Source organism: Astatotilapia calliptera, chromosome 17 (genome assembly GCF_964374335.1).
Source record: "Astatotilapia calliptera chromosome 17, fAstCal68.1, whole genome shotgun sequence".
NCBI lineage: Eukaryota > Metazoa > Chordata > Actinopteri > Cichliformes > Cichlidae > Astatotilapia > Astatotilapia calliptera.
The window spans coordinates 5,640,393-5,654,565 of NC_137438.1; the positions used below are offsets into that span (position 1 = coordinate 5,640,393).

The following is a 14,173-nucleotide window of genomic DNA, read 5'->3' on the forward strand; positions in this document are numbered from 1 at the left end:
CATTTAATTTGATGTATCGAAGTCACTCGAGATCGTGTTGATGGTTGGTGACGCCAGAGGGAGGTGGGGATATCGCGGGACGGAGGACGAGAATCTCGCGGTGGCTTCGTTAGGCAGTCAGAGCGGCAGAGGGAGAAGGTCGGCTCAGGCAGGCTTTCACGTCAGTCAAGCATGTCGCTTTCGAGTTTGCAGGGACTCTTACAACCCAAACACGGGACGCTGCCACATTACCAATGATTTTACGGAGGAGCAGATAGAAAAGGGTTTGTTAAGAATTCAAAATAGAGAGGCGGAAAATGTCTCGGTGGATTTGGTTCCCGCTGCTGCTACTGCTTCTTCAGTTGGTGTATGAAGTTGAAGCGCAGGTAGAAAGTGAGTAGCCTTACCAGAGGATTTTTTTTTCTTTCTAATCTGATGCAAAGTGACTTTCGGTTTTAGAAACCTTTAAATGTAAATGGTATATAATCAAAAAGCTATCATATTCAAACTAGTAGTGTTGTGTTTGGGCTGCAGGACACTAGAGTTGCCCTCTTGTATGGCATTAGCTAGCTAATTAACGCGTTATTCTATGTAACGGACTAAAACTGTCTATTTATCCCACACAATTTAATTCGGTTATGTTTAAAGTTTGAAATAAGGGGATGCTCGTACACAGGATGTTAGTCGTGCCTAACCCTATTGTGAGTTAAGCTCTGCGTTTAAAGCTGTCCTTAACGAGTATGCCGAGATTTACAGGTCCAGGTAGCTTACTTACATATTTTATCTGCAAACAGGAAATGTAAACAGTAATCTGTCTCAGATGTGGTGGAAGAGGCAGCTAGGTCTTACCATAAGAAGAACCTTAGACGAGCCACAAGAAGGAAATCAGAATTTAAATTGCTTCTGCATAAATTGCAGAAGTAAGACTGTCATCCAGGGGGTGCTACTTTGAAAGTAGTGCATCTAAATCAATTTATCCAAATGTAATATATATATATATATATATATATATATATATATATATATATATATATATATATATATATATATATATAAAATATGATTACATATAAAGGGCTCAATAATTGTCAGTTAAGCAGTTCGGCTGATGCAAAAAGCAAAGATGGCAGTCAACACGATGCAAAGTGATTGAACTTGTGTTACACCAGACTCTGCCCTGAGGCTGAAGTTCTTTCTGCATGTCAGGAGTGCGTAGGCACCTTTGCAGTGTGTGTAGCCTGCTTTGAAATTAACCAGTCATGTTGTCCCTACCTCAAAGCGCTAAATTAAAATCACTGACCAGGTCAGCAGGATCTGTCAGGAATGATAAATCTAAAAGCACTGATAATCCTGAGCTGTGTGTGTTTTGAAAACTTCAAAACATTCTTTGATTTTCACACAGCAACTTAATGAATCTTGCAAAAAGTTACCTCACACATTGTGAGCCTCTCGTCCTCATAACACACAGTCTTCGATGTTTGAAGTCTTCCCACACAGTTCCTGCTGAGGAACTATGCAGTAATAGTTAAGGAAGTGTGGAAGATTGCTGTGTGTGAGTGCAACAAAACCAGAAGTGTGGCCTAACTGAAAACAAGTGCAGTTACCAACACAGTGTTTTGGTTTGTTTAATTATTACCAAGATTCACTTTTATTTATATGGCGCCAAATCACAACAACAGTTGCCACAAGGCGCTTTATATTGTGAGGTAAAGACCCTACAATAATATAAAAATGGCATAATCATGTTCACATTTCACTGTCTGTTCTGTGTATCTGCATCACCTTTCAAAGAGGGGAAAAAAACAGTTGTTTTCCAGTGTAATCTGTTCTTTTTAAAGGGCCGTATGATGCCACATTTGTAGCTGTCAGTCTTGGTGCCTGAATTATGCTTCATTGTCTTAATATTTCAAATACAACTGTTAAGTGTAATCAACACTGGCCTATGATAAAAAAAAAAACCCTCATTCTGATTGCCTTCAGTTATGGTTAGAATTAGAGGTCTTCACCGGAGCTTAGACCGCAGTGGGTTATATATAATCAGGCGAATGAGTCAGAAATGGCCAGTAAGGAAACTTCAGCCTGTAGTTTGATGTTAAGTGAGGACACTGATAAGATATAGGCTGCCTGATTGGTTCCAGTTATTGTGGAACTTTGTTTTATGGAATAACGCAGATCTGTTAGAAAGAACATAAACAAAACGAAAACCAGTAGTCATGTAAGCAGATGATCAGAAGAAGAAGACATGTTTTATGAGTCTAGTCTATCAAGCGGTTTATAAATACATTTTTTGTTTTGTTTTGTTTTCTGAACTGAATCTCTGTATGCAGATCTTTACAAAACAGGAAACATAATAAATGAGCAGCTGACATTTTACAGTTCGGGTCCAGCCATCACTCTGACAAAGCCTCCACTTTCTGAGATGTTGAAGGATGTTTATGGTGCCATTTAATCAACGTATCAAATTTAGATGGTACACTCGATTATTTCCGTATAGTAGCCTCGGCACAGAGAGCACGCCTTCGTTCAGGCTTTTGTGTGATTAATCGGTTTTAGGATCTGGTTTAAGGTGGCGTGTTTGGCTTATCACCTACTGTCAAAACTGCTGCTGTGTCAGATGATTAGCATTTTACTGTATGTTGACTAGTACCAGCTACAACCTGCCAGCCAGTCTTCTTTTCCACAGTAACTTAGACCGACTGAAGCAGGAGAACAAATACTGTGTACAAGTACTGTGATGAATTTATCATAAACTTTCTTGGACTAGGCTTATAAAAATCAGTGCTCACATGACTTTAAATTTAATTTTCGTCAAATTTTATCTGAACCTCTTTAAGTACTGTTAAAGATCCCTCTGTGGTAATCACATCCCTTTCAACTTGTGCCTCTCCACCACTGTGTCAGAAGACTTTATTTTAATTTTTGGAGTGAGTGAGATAAATTTGGCGAGCAGGCCGGGTGGTGAGTGATGTGACTAAAAGAGAACCAAAAATCCTGACTTACAGAATACATAAATCACACTTTCCCCTTTCTTGCTCAGACCGGGTGATTTTCCTGCCGGGGAGGTTCCAGAACGTGAGCATCTCGCAGAATGAGACGGTGCAGGCGGTGGTGTCCACGATCCCATCAGAGGTCGCTTTCATCACTCTGCAGTTCCACACGCAGCATCGAAACGCAACAATCTCCTACACAAGGGTGAGGAAATGCTGAGATGTTAACCTCTGGTGTGAAGAGGTGGAAAGAGCAGTGAAAGTGTGCCCTCAAGTAGAACTGCTGTTGAAATATTACTTAATTAAATGAAAAAGAACTGGTGTTATCAGTAATAGACTGTATATAAAGGTTGGCTGTACCCACAGGGACATCACCTTTTAAAGGCTTAACTTTTTTGTTTTGTTTTGTTCCTCCATTAAAAACGCACCAACGCCACCAATATCACTTTGTCAGTAGGCAAGTAGACAAATTTGAAATTTGAATATTGCAATAACCGTACAGTGATGAACCTGCTTGTTCAACAGAAAGCCAGCAGCACACTGATGATGCCACGTAGGTCACATGGTTATGTTTTTCTGAACACTTTGAAGTTTAAACTTTAGCTTCATGGCGGGTACCATTATTTCCCTGCACGGCTGCTATTCGAGCAGAGATAAGCTGTCAAGATCAAAACTGTTTTTTTGTAAATGGCTGTAAAAATATTAATTTGATTCAATTTAATATGATTTGCTTTGTCACTATTGTTTTAAAGCTTTTGAGGCTGCCATTTCTTACTCAGCCACATTCTTCAGTAAAACTGTGTAGATATATTGTGTTAATACTTCACATTTGGCATATATTTAGGACACAACATTGAAACTAACAAATACAACAAATTGTAATTGTGGTTATTTGTTTATTTTAGTGTGTAAATATTAGTTCATTTAGATGGATGTGAGTGGCAAACAAGAAGTTTACAGTGATTTTAGTAACCAGCTGGCTGAGCTGTCATTGGTCTGTCCTCAGGCCTTTGTGAATCCAGAAACGTGTCATGACAATTAGTGAAGGCAGCTAAAGTACAGTTTCCATGTTTGTTTAACTGTTTCTTTAAGCCAGCGGTCCCCAACCTGCGGGCCACGGACCAAATGACTCGCAGCCCGGGGGTTGGGGACCCCCGGGCTGTGAGTCATTTGGTGCTGGGCCATGAGAGTTCAGGCTCAGGTGTGAAATTTATGGTTTTCAGGGTTTTTATCGTCAACTCGGTCTCCCTGGGTCTTTTCCCGTGTTGTAGTTGTGCGTCTGATTTTGAAAGAAATATTTACGCGTTACCATAACGACCAGAGAGCATTAAGGGGCAGAGAGGAGGATGTTACACTCAATTTTGTTGGCGCATTTCAGGAGGACGCTGCTAATAAAGTTACACAATCACACAGTGAATTCGCATTTATTATTATATATAATACCACAGTTTTTGTCTTGGTCTTATCATTTTATTTTGTTGTATTTATCCGCGACACCTTAAAGGCTGGTCCGTGAAAATATTGTTTTCTCATTGATCATCATTTTGAAACTCAGCCTGGCATGACAGTGCGTTCAAGGCCCTACAGGCTTCCTGAGCATAAACGACAAATTGTTCAGAGGGAATTGGCTGAAATGCTGAAAATGGAAGTGATAGAAGAGTCGCACAGCGTCTGGGTTAGCCCCATAGTTCTTGTGGTGAAGAAGGATGGGTCTATACGGTTCTGTGTCGACTATCGCAAGGTGACTGAAGTGTAGGGCTGGGTATCGTCACTGATTTCTAGAATCGATTCGATTCAATTCGATTCAATTCGATTTGAATCTGGGAAATTTTGCCTCAGACAGTCAGAAATATTATAATTCAGATCAGTACATTTACATATTTTTGTATCTATAAAAAGGAAGCTGACACACGCAAGACTTTATCAAAGGTGTGAGCATCACAGCAGATGCCTTTGTGTCAAAGTAGCTGAAGATAAAACACAGAAAAACATGAAGGTGATTTTCCTGGCCTGGATTTTATAAAAATATTCTGCAGTAGATCAAAAACAAAAGAAAACCATTAATAAACATATGAACATTACCTCTGAAGTTACAGCGGTTTTATTAGAGACACGCTAAGTGTTTTGCATTTTGCATAATTTTAAAAAGTTTAAATTTGTTCAGAAGCCTATTGAACGGCAGAAATTAGGTTTTCTTTTCGGAAGTAAGTAAAAGGAAAAAAAACATCGGCCGACAGCCTGTAAATAATAGTAGTCTTGTGCGTAACAAGCAAGCACAGATTTCGGGGATAGACAGGAAACTGTTCTTGAAGTACACTGAGAGAGAGAGAGAGCTGTGCATGAAGTGTGATTTTTATTGTGGTGGAAGCAAAACAGCAAAAGTCAGAGGGAATTCATGACGATGTTTATGTGAAGCGTAGTTTGGATCTTCTTTTGCTGCTGGTTCAGTCAATATTGTTTGGAGAGAGATAAAACTAACAGCTTTAGAATCGGCGCAAAAAGGGCGTAAACACAAAGCGTGGACCCGCCGAAACATCAGAATCAGCGAGCTGTCGGCTTTCAGCCCCGACCGTGTCCGTGCCGTCGGTGAGAAAGGCCACATCTCACTGATTCTGATCCGCGGCTCCGCGCTGTGTGTTTACGTCTTTGTGCAGAAGCCGTGTATCTGCTCTCATTTACTGTTTTAGCTGTTTGGTGGTTGTCAAAATTTTGTGACGTTTCACCTGAGATTCTGGAATTTTGGGCAAAATACATTTATATAAAAAAATCGATTCAGGATTTTAATGAATCGATATCACGTTATCCAAGCCAGAATCGATTTTAATCAATGAATCGATTATTAAAACCCACCCCTACTGAAGTGTCACGCTTTGATGCTTATCCCATGCCCGGGTCGACGGGCTCCTGGACTGGTTGGGCACGGCCCGTTTTTTCACGACACTGGATTTAACCAAGGGCTGCTGGCAGATTCCCTTGTCTGCCGAGTCCAAGGAAAAAACTGCCTTCTCCACTCCGTACGGTTTGTACCAATTCGTCACGCTTCCGTTCGGCTTGTTCGGAGCCCCGGCCACCTTTCCACCTGAACTGTCACAATAAGCAAACCCAGAAATAAACGTGATAGTTCTTTCTCGATCTGTGTGTGTGTGAAGTGCATTTTACAAAGAGTTAAAGAGGGGATGTTTTCTGTTACATCAGCAAATCAGATGTGTAATCTAAATTGGGTGATCCTTCAGAAGTGTGGTCACATGACACAGCTAAAATATAAACGGAAATAAACTCAGAGGCATATTTCATAGTGCATCACGGGCAGTTAGTTCTACATCTGGCTAATGAATGAGGCTTTGTGAGTGAGGTCGTCTGACCCTCTGAGAGAACCCACAGTCAGCTGATCTACAGTCCTCTGGTCATGAGTGGCAGACGGTGGCGTTCCTCAGGGGGAAAAACTTCTGGCGTCAGTCCCAGAAGTCTGAGGAGACAGCGCCGTTTGGGTCCATGCAGCACACAGGAGCATGGAAAGTAGTTTAGCTTAACTTTCCTTATTTACGTTTCTGGTGGTGGCAACAGTGGAAAGGGCCAGAAAAACAAATCCATGTGATTGAAGACTCGCCTTATCATTAAGACATGTCTCAAGTTTAAAGATCACCAGCAATCACCAAAAACAAGCACAGAGAAATTTAGAAAGAACAAAACAGGAAGTGTGCTTTTACACAGCATCAGATAAAGCTTAATGAAAAGTGAATATGCAGATTGTGCACATCAGTTTCCTTTATATTCTTATCTCTTTTGTCAGTTTCCTTTTTTTTCTTCCTTTTTATAACTCTGGCTTGTTTGACATGATAACCACAAGATCCTGATTTATATTTGTCGTTGTTTATCAGCTGTCAGTGTTTTTGGTGACTGACTATTTCAATTAGAAGCATAAAAACAGATAAACTAATCATTTTTAAAGGAAATGCTTTCATAAACCAAACCTACACTTAATTATATCACTGTTTTACCCACTTCCTGTTGGTGACTTAAGTGTTGAAACTTTAACTCACTTGTGATAGTTGGGTTTGAAGCGACCCCACCTCTGCGGCTGATGACACAACTGAAGTTGAGCCTGTGCTGTCTTGAGAATCTATACATACTCCAGCAGCGTCTGTGTCCACAAGAGATGGTGATACAATGCGGTTATTATACAGCAGTGGGACTGAGAGCCATGTCATGGGGGCGCAGATCTTCTATGCCGCCAGGCCTGTCACACAATAGTAATTCAGATCATTGCCTGAGTATGAGCTTTTTCCATTTGTTGTCTGTCACAAGCAAAAATCTTTCCACGTGAAACACAGTACAGATAATGTAAAGTCTCTCGGTTTTCATTAGACTCTGCTGGCTCAGTGCTGAAGCACGTATAATGTCGCGCTCTAACCCGTGCGATAATGTATTTTTTGCTTTGATACAACATATTCTCTAACGCTAAACCAGCTTGTTCATGTGAACGCAGCGCTCACCAGGTCAGGATGTGGTATACCATGTAGCACACGCCTGTGTTTGATTCGTCCTGCTCTCAAAGGCAGTGAAATTCAAATTAATGACGTTTTAACAACAAAAAAACATTTACAGTAAGAAGTCAATTTAATGCAAAGTTAAAGGAGAGAAAGGGAGTTTTCTTCATGTCAGCAATCTCTTCAATCACAAGCAGCTTTCATTTCCAAATGAAGTAGCTGTTGTATTGTTCACAAACGTAGCTCTATCCTAAAACTACAGGACATCTGCAAGCTGCTTTGCAGACCACGCCCACCCCGACACATGTTTTAATGCTGATTCAATCAGTCTCATATCTGCTTTCTTTGATGCCTGCTCTGTTTTCTACAGGAGGTCTTACTGCTCTGACAGAAGAGTGTGAAAGTCACAGAACAGAGCCATTGTACCAACTAGAAATCAGAGCAGAAGGAAGTTGTTTTTTTTTTACTGTAGCGGTGCTTCCTAGGCCTAAAGATCTGACTCTTAAAATAAAATGTTTGTCATTCTTCTTAGGAGCTCTATTATTGGAATGTATGTCCTTTTTTTTTTCATAGCACAAGTTGAGTAATGTTTTCTTTCCTCTTGTTTTGGAGACAGACACCAGCATTTAAGGTGTTTAACTTTGTTAGGACCTGAGTCTGCAGTGAATCATAATCGCTGGCAAGTTCACACTAATCCACCAAACAAAGAACCAAGTGTGTTGAGACGTTCAGAGGAGAAAGTGTTTATGTAGGTTAAACTGGCAGGGGATCGTCACCACCTTAGTTTGAGATCAGACTGTACATCATTTTGGTCAAGACAGAACTATCTCACCCACGTTTGCATGGAAATGTTTCATGGTCCTCAGAGATGAGGGCCTGATGGCTTTGGTAATCCACAGTCTCTCATCTATAACCACCATGAAGTTGAATGCTTGGTGAATTTTTCCTCAAGCACCATCATGAGGTCAGACCATGAATGGGAGCACTTCTATGTTTTCTAAACAGCACAGCATGTGCCTCTGCATATTATCTGCTTACTAATTGATATCTCTGTTCGGATCAGATGCCGGGCCTGGGCCTCTCCCTGACTGCGGTGGACTCGGGGCTCGTGTCGGCTCTCCGGCGGGACCAAACGTCCCTCACCTTGTTCCTGTCCTCTCCTGATGGCAACACTGTGGCAGGGACCGGGGTCATCCTCTCCTACTCCAGCACCGGTAACACTTGAACTGTCCTCCAGTACAAAATACACCAGTGTGCTTCTCTTCTGACTTGTTTCACTGTCTTTGAATGTTGCCTGAGAAGCACAGAACAGGAAAGTAAAAGGAGAAGAAAGCAAAAACTTTGGACATTAACTAAAACAAACCATGTCAGCACAGTGTGATTGTCACTGGAGGAAACCTGAGCCGACCACAAGCTTGTATTCGCACTGATTTGGTTTACCTCCACTGGGTGTTGAAACCTATTTTAATAAGTCATGTTGACATAGCAGAATGACTCTCAGCCTTCCTCCTATTGGCCCACCACGTCCAGTCCAGCGTCTAACAGTGAATGTGTTCTGTGTCAGATCCAGTTCCAGGAGCGTGCAATATGGAGTTTGACCTGGAAATTGACCCAAACATCTACATCCACTACAATCTCTATGAGACCACGATCCGTTTTGCACCTGCCAACCTGGGATATGAGAGGTAGCACATGACACCGACTCTTACTGTTTTCTTCACTTCCTGTTCAGCCTGTTGAGCCACAGGCATCAGCGGCTCTGTACAGAGATCACATTTGCCGCGCGCTATCGTCAAACCACCTCCGTTTGTTTTCTTTGAAATGATCTCGTGCTCTCTCTCTCTCTCTCACACACACACACACACACACACACACACAGCCTCACCTTCTCACGCTTTGCTTTGTATATCAGTGCCACAGAGTTGTCCTGAAATGGTTTTGCTCACTTACACACAGTCATTTCCTGTTTGGTCTGTGGAGACTCTATTCAAATTTTAATGTGAAAGGTTTCGGGGGAAAACATGCATCTTATTTGCTTGTAGATAATATGTTTGTTAGACAGTGTCACACTTTTTTTGTTTTTGTTTTGTTGGTTTTTTTATATTTCAAGCATCACGCATGTAACATGGTAAATGGTTTTGATATAGTTGCTAGAGTGGTTTAACTTTAAACACTAAAGGTTGGTTTAGTGATGCGTTAGAAACTCTTCTTGTCTGACATGTCTAACTGGAGTTATGTGTTATTATATCATGTGATCAGTCGGCCTGGTGACCACTCCCTCTAAGCTAAGATTCAGGTCTTAGCTGTGCTACAGGTTTTGAAAAAATGTAATACTCTGAAAAAATGAAAACAAAATTGTGGTGATCCAAAGATAAATGTATGTTGCTCTTGTCCGTCAGAGATGGAGCTCCTCCAGCCTGCAGCCAATCCACAGGAGCCGACACGCGCTGGCGGCTGCAGTACGACATCTACCAGTACTTCCTGCCTGAGAATGACCTGTCAGAGCGCAGCCTGTTCACCGGCTTTCAGGCCGTGGCCGACAAGCAGGGCATGATGGAGAACGGCAAACGGGTATGCAACGTGAACGCAGCGGATGCCGAAGATTAGCAGTCGAATGTGCCGGAGCTGCGTGTTTACAAGTCTCCTGCCTTTTCCTCTCTGTGTCTCCCCGCAGGTCATGACGCTGGAATCGACAGATGTGAGCTCGATGGTTTTCAACTCCATCCCCGGTCAGGGCATAATCTACTCTGTGATCGTTAGAGACCCGCTGTTGAACACCTCGGCCTCTTACGTGCCCGCCCACACCTACGCCTGCAGCTTCAATTCCACTCTAGACAGCTGCCAAACTCTAGGTGAGCTTCTGAGCTCTGTCGAAAACTCGATGCTATTGAAGCACGGATTTCTGACTGTATAAATGACTGATTTATTTTAACTGCGGTTTGTAAATGATTTTTCAGGGAAGATATCTACAAAAATCTTCTTCACCATCACTGGCTTGGCAGGGCTGTTTGTCTGCTTCTTTGGGCATCGGTTCTTTAAATGTGGTGAGTAGTTAGTTCTTGTTTTGTGTGGCTTTGGTGCTACAGTATCCCAGTGCATGATGGTCAGTCTGTGTAGTATTAATACTACTACAGTCAGGACATTTGTGAGTATATAGCTCTGAATGCAGGATACTAATCCAGCGTGAGTCAGATTTTTTTGTTGATTTGTGTCAGTAACTTTATTGGTATCGATCGGTCCACATCGTCATCTTTGTAGCTGATGAAACTTCAGGTTTCAGCCACTCTTTAGTCTTAAGCCTTTAAAGCTTCCTCTCTAGACTCTGAAGCTCTCTGCCAGTTGTTTATTTTATAAACAAGAGCCTCCCATCACGGGTCGTTACATGGTCAGCAGAGAGAATTATGGGGTCAGAAGCTGTTTAAAAAAAAAAAAAAAAGATAACTTCATCATAGAAACTAAACAAAGAAAAAGCCTCAATTGCACACAGAGCTGCTGCAACATCTTCTCAGCCCTTCACTCTTCAGTCGGTGGGTTTTAGCAGTGGCGTGCCTCTCATGTGGTCTCCCTGGCCTGTCACGAACAAATGCATTTGTTCCAAACTGAACCCATCACTGTGATCGGCCCCTGCTGCCAGTGCTTCTAATTAATCTGATAATGACAGACACAGTATGTCTCCTCGGTCTGAGGAGAATTTGTTATTCCGGAGCACGAGGCTTCATGACGTCCCAGGAGCTGGAATTTCAGTAGCTTTAACAATGTTTGTGTGAAATGTGAAGAGAATGAATTGCTGTTATCTTATGTGTGGTTCTTCTTCTCTCTCCTCCCTCTGACTTTTGTTTCTTGGGCCCTGTTTCCACCTCTCCTGAACCCCACAGAGCTGTTTTGCATGGGATTCAGCTTTGCAGCCTTTTTGTTCTTCATCCTCATCACGAGGACCACAGAGCTGGACTATGACAGTAAGTCGGGGGGGGATTCTAGGCTTTCAGTACTTTCACATGATGTGCAGCATTTCATGCTTTTCACTGCTGTCTGTGTCTTTCTCTGTGCAGTCCGTCTGACCCTGTCGGCTGTGCTCGGCGTGGTGGGCGGGATCATCCTGGTCATGATATGGTGGCGTTTCGGTTCAGTCGTGGCCGTGGTCGTGATTGTGGTCGGCCTGATGCTCGGCTTCCTCCTCGCCTCCGTTGTCCTCTTCACTCCATTAGGTACGGAATAAATCTGGCTTTTGTTGTGTGTCGTTGACTCTTCAGTACCGTGAGAAAAAGCTACAGCTTATTGTTAAACGCTTCATGTTCCATAAGTTTCTGTGTGTCGTGGTCTTTCTGCAGGAGACATCGATGTGTTCAGGAAATCCGACGCTGTTTTCTGGGTGACGTTCTGCTGCGTCACGCTCATCGTTCCACTCTTTTTCGTGCGTTGGCCCAGAGAGGTAACTGATTTAACGCTTCAGAAGCTGGAGGTGTTTAAAGGTTTTTAGCGTCACCTGGTGGTCATGTCAAGAATGACATTTAGGTCAACAGCAGGTACCAGAGACTGTAAGGGTCTAATGGTGCTTAATCCATCATTATTTCATTCATCATTCATGTCCTGTTTCAATCAACTTTGCACTTTGCTGCATTGCTGCCTGGCTAGAATAATAATTTCAGTTTTATATAACTGCTTCACTGAGTGAATGGGTTAAATGCAGAGAGCAATTTCCCCACGGGGCTCAATAAAGTACAATAATAATAATAATTTAAGTTACACAGCCCAAAATGATCGAACAAGTGTACTCACAAGATAAATTCACTATTTTTGGAGAAATGGCACGGTCCAAAGCACAATTACAACACACAGAGTGCAGCATTGATTTTGCAAGCCTTCATAGCTCAAACAGTAAAAATCATGTGTGTGTTTCAGGGAAACATCACCACATGTGGGATCGTTGGCGCTTACGCTGTGGTTCTGGCTGTCAACGCCTACATTTACACAAGCCTCTCTTACATCACCCTGAATATCCTCAAGCGCTTGCTCAACAACACCTTCAGTGCAGTGTTCACTGACGTGCCGTTTCAAACCATCGGTGAGTACACGAGTGAATGTCAAGAGCTCAGCAAAGCTGGCAAAGTTGAGTTACTGGACTTCAACTAAAACTCTCTGGTTTCCTTTTGACCAGATTACGTCATGATCACAGTGTGGGTGGTGCTCAGCGTGTGCGGCATCGTACTGCAACTCTACCGCGAGCGCTCCCGGCCGTTCTTCCCGCCCAGCCCGTACCTCATGTGGCAGCAAGAACGCGAGCGGCGTAAAACTAACGTCCTGGACCCGAGCCACCACTTCCCCTCTCTGCCCAGCCGCCTCCTGGCACGAGTGCGGCAGCTCACCATGCGCACTGAGCCGGTGGGAGAGCACACACCACTGCTACTGTAAACCCAGGACACATTCAATGGGTGAGGTTACGTTTGACCTTGGGAGCCTCAGGCTGCCAAGTTACAAGGACACCAGAGCCTGATTGGACAGGTGCTGAGGCTCCAGCTCAGATCAGCTGATCGAACTTGGGCCTTAGTAAAAAGTGACATTACAGACCTCAAGTGGAAGGAGCGACTTCCTCTGAAAACTAACGCCACTTTTATCAAACACTTTAAGACATTTTAACAATCACAGAGGAGGGACTGAAAGAGTTGCCTTAATTATCTTTTGAATGTCTGAGATGCTTGTTTTGATGCTTCATGTTGCTTCTGCTCAGTTTACCGTCAGCACTGAAGTCCCAAACCACTAACAGTTCACAAAGCAAGGCGTCTCATCTCAAGTTACTCAGATTATTTCCATCAGCACAGTTTTTTTGTTTGTTTGTTTGTTTGTTTTTAAATGACAAAACAGAAGATATGTGTTTCCTCGGTACATGGTGTAGACCTCCTGACCACTACTGTCATGGAAAACTTTAATATGGAAGTCTCATGAGCCACTTTAAGCTCTAACTGGACTCCTGCAGGTCACAAAAGACATTTTAATACATTTTAAACAAAAAGAATAATAAATCAAGATTTAATATTTATCCAAATGTGTGCCATATATGAATGTTTTAACCTGTTTGCTTATCTTGATTGGACTGAAGTCATGCAGTCCTGTCACTCTTTTTGTACTTTGCACACTGGATTTTACACTTTTTTTAAAATTCCTCTCGCTTTAATGGTGCTGGCTGATTTCCTGTGAATCTGTTGTGCCACAACTTTTCTCAGGGCTTCACACTCAGCTTGAAGACTACTGATGAGACAGCTGATGAACTCTTTCGCCTATAAGTCAACAGGAGTTTGTTAGGATTTCAGAACTGTTCACATGACTTTTATAAATGGCATCCAGATCTGTTTTAAAAGATAAGGTCAGTTGTAAATTGTAATTTAATGTGTTTTGATATTTAATAAATGCCTAGAGGTAAGAACGCATCTCTTGTCTGATTGTTCCCCAGACAAAGGTGTTCTGATGATTTCTTTCTTCCATCATGTTTCTGACTTTCATCTTCATGAAGATCAATATAAGCTCTATAGAGTAGTAATGGGATGTATCTAAAAGTAAAGACAATTCCTCTCCATTGTTGTTGCATTTTAGCTCATTGTTTTAATGAGATATATATTATAGTTAAATATATTATTAGATATATTTTGTCACAGCTGAAGTTAATTTCATAGTTCATTCATTTCATAGTGTCCCAATACTGGATTGATGAAACTAGTACATTTTCTC

At 42.1% G+C, this 14,173-nt stretch overlaps 1 protein-coding gene across 1 annotated transcript; it reads left to right on the forward strand.

The window, feature by feature from the left end:
- Window positions 1-93: 93 nt before the first annotated feature.
- On the forward strand, window positions 94-13,868 carry tm7sf3 (transmembrane 7 superfamily member 3). Its single transcript, XM_026146253.2, has 12 exons — window positions 94-372; window positions 3,017-3,171; window positions 8,517-8,667; window positions 9,018-9,138; window positions 9,853-10,024; window positions 10,128-10,305; window positions 10,411-10,497; window positions 11,329-11,409; window positions 11,503-11,658; window positions 11,782-11,882; window positions 12,353-12,515; window positions 12,609-13,868. Exons 1-12 carry the CDS (start codon window positions 297-299, stop codon window positions 12,860-12,862), a joined length of 1,695 nt encoding a protein of 564 aa, XP_026002038.2. The 5' UTR covers window positions 94-296; the 3' UTR covers window positions 12,863-13,868.
- Window positions 13,869-14,173: the final 305 nt, after the last annotated feature.

Bases quoted from the DNA above. Each gene is read 5' to 3' on its own strand.
- tm7sf3 (XM_026146253.2), top strand. From the start codon at position 297: ATGTCTCGGTGGATTTGGTTCCCGCTGCTGCTACTGCTTCTTCAGTTG. The intron at 10,498-11,328 runs GTGAGTAGTTAG...TGAACCCCACAG, and splicing joins GCATCGGTTCTTTAAATGTG to AGCTGTTTTGCATGGGATTC. The intron at 11,659-11,781 runs GTACGGAATAAA...GTCTTTCTGCAG, and splicing joins TGTCCTCTTCACTCCATTAG to GAGACATCGATGTGTTCAGG.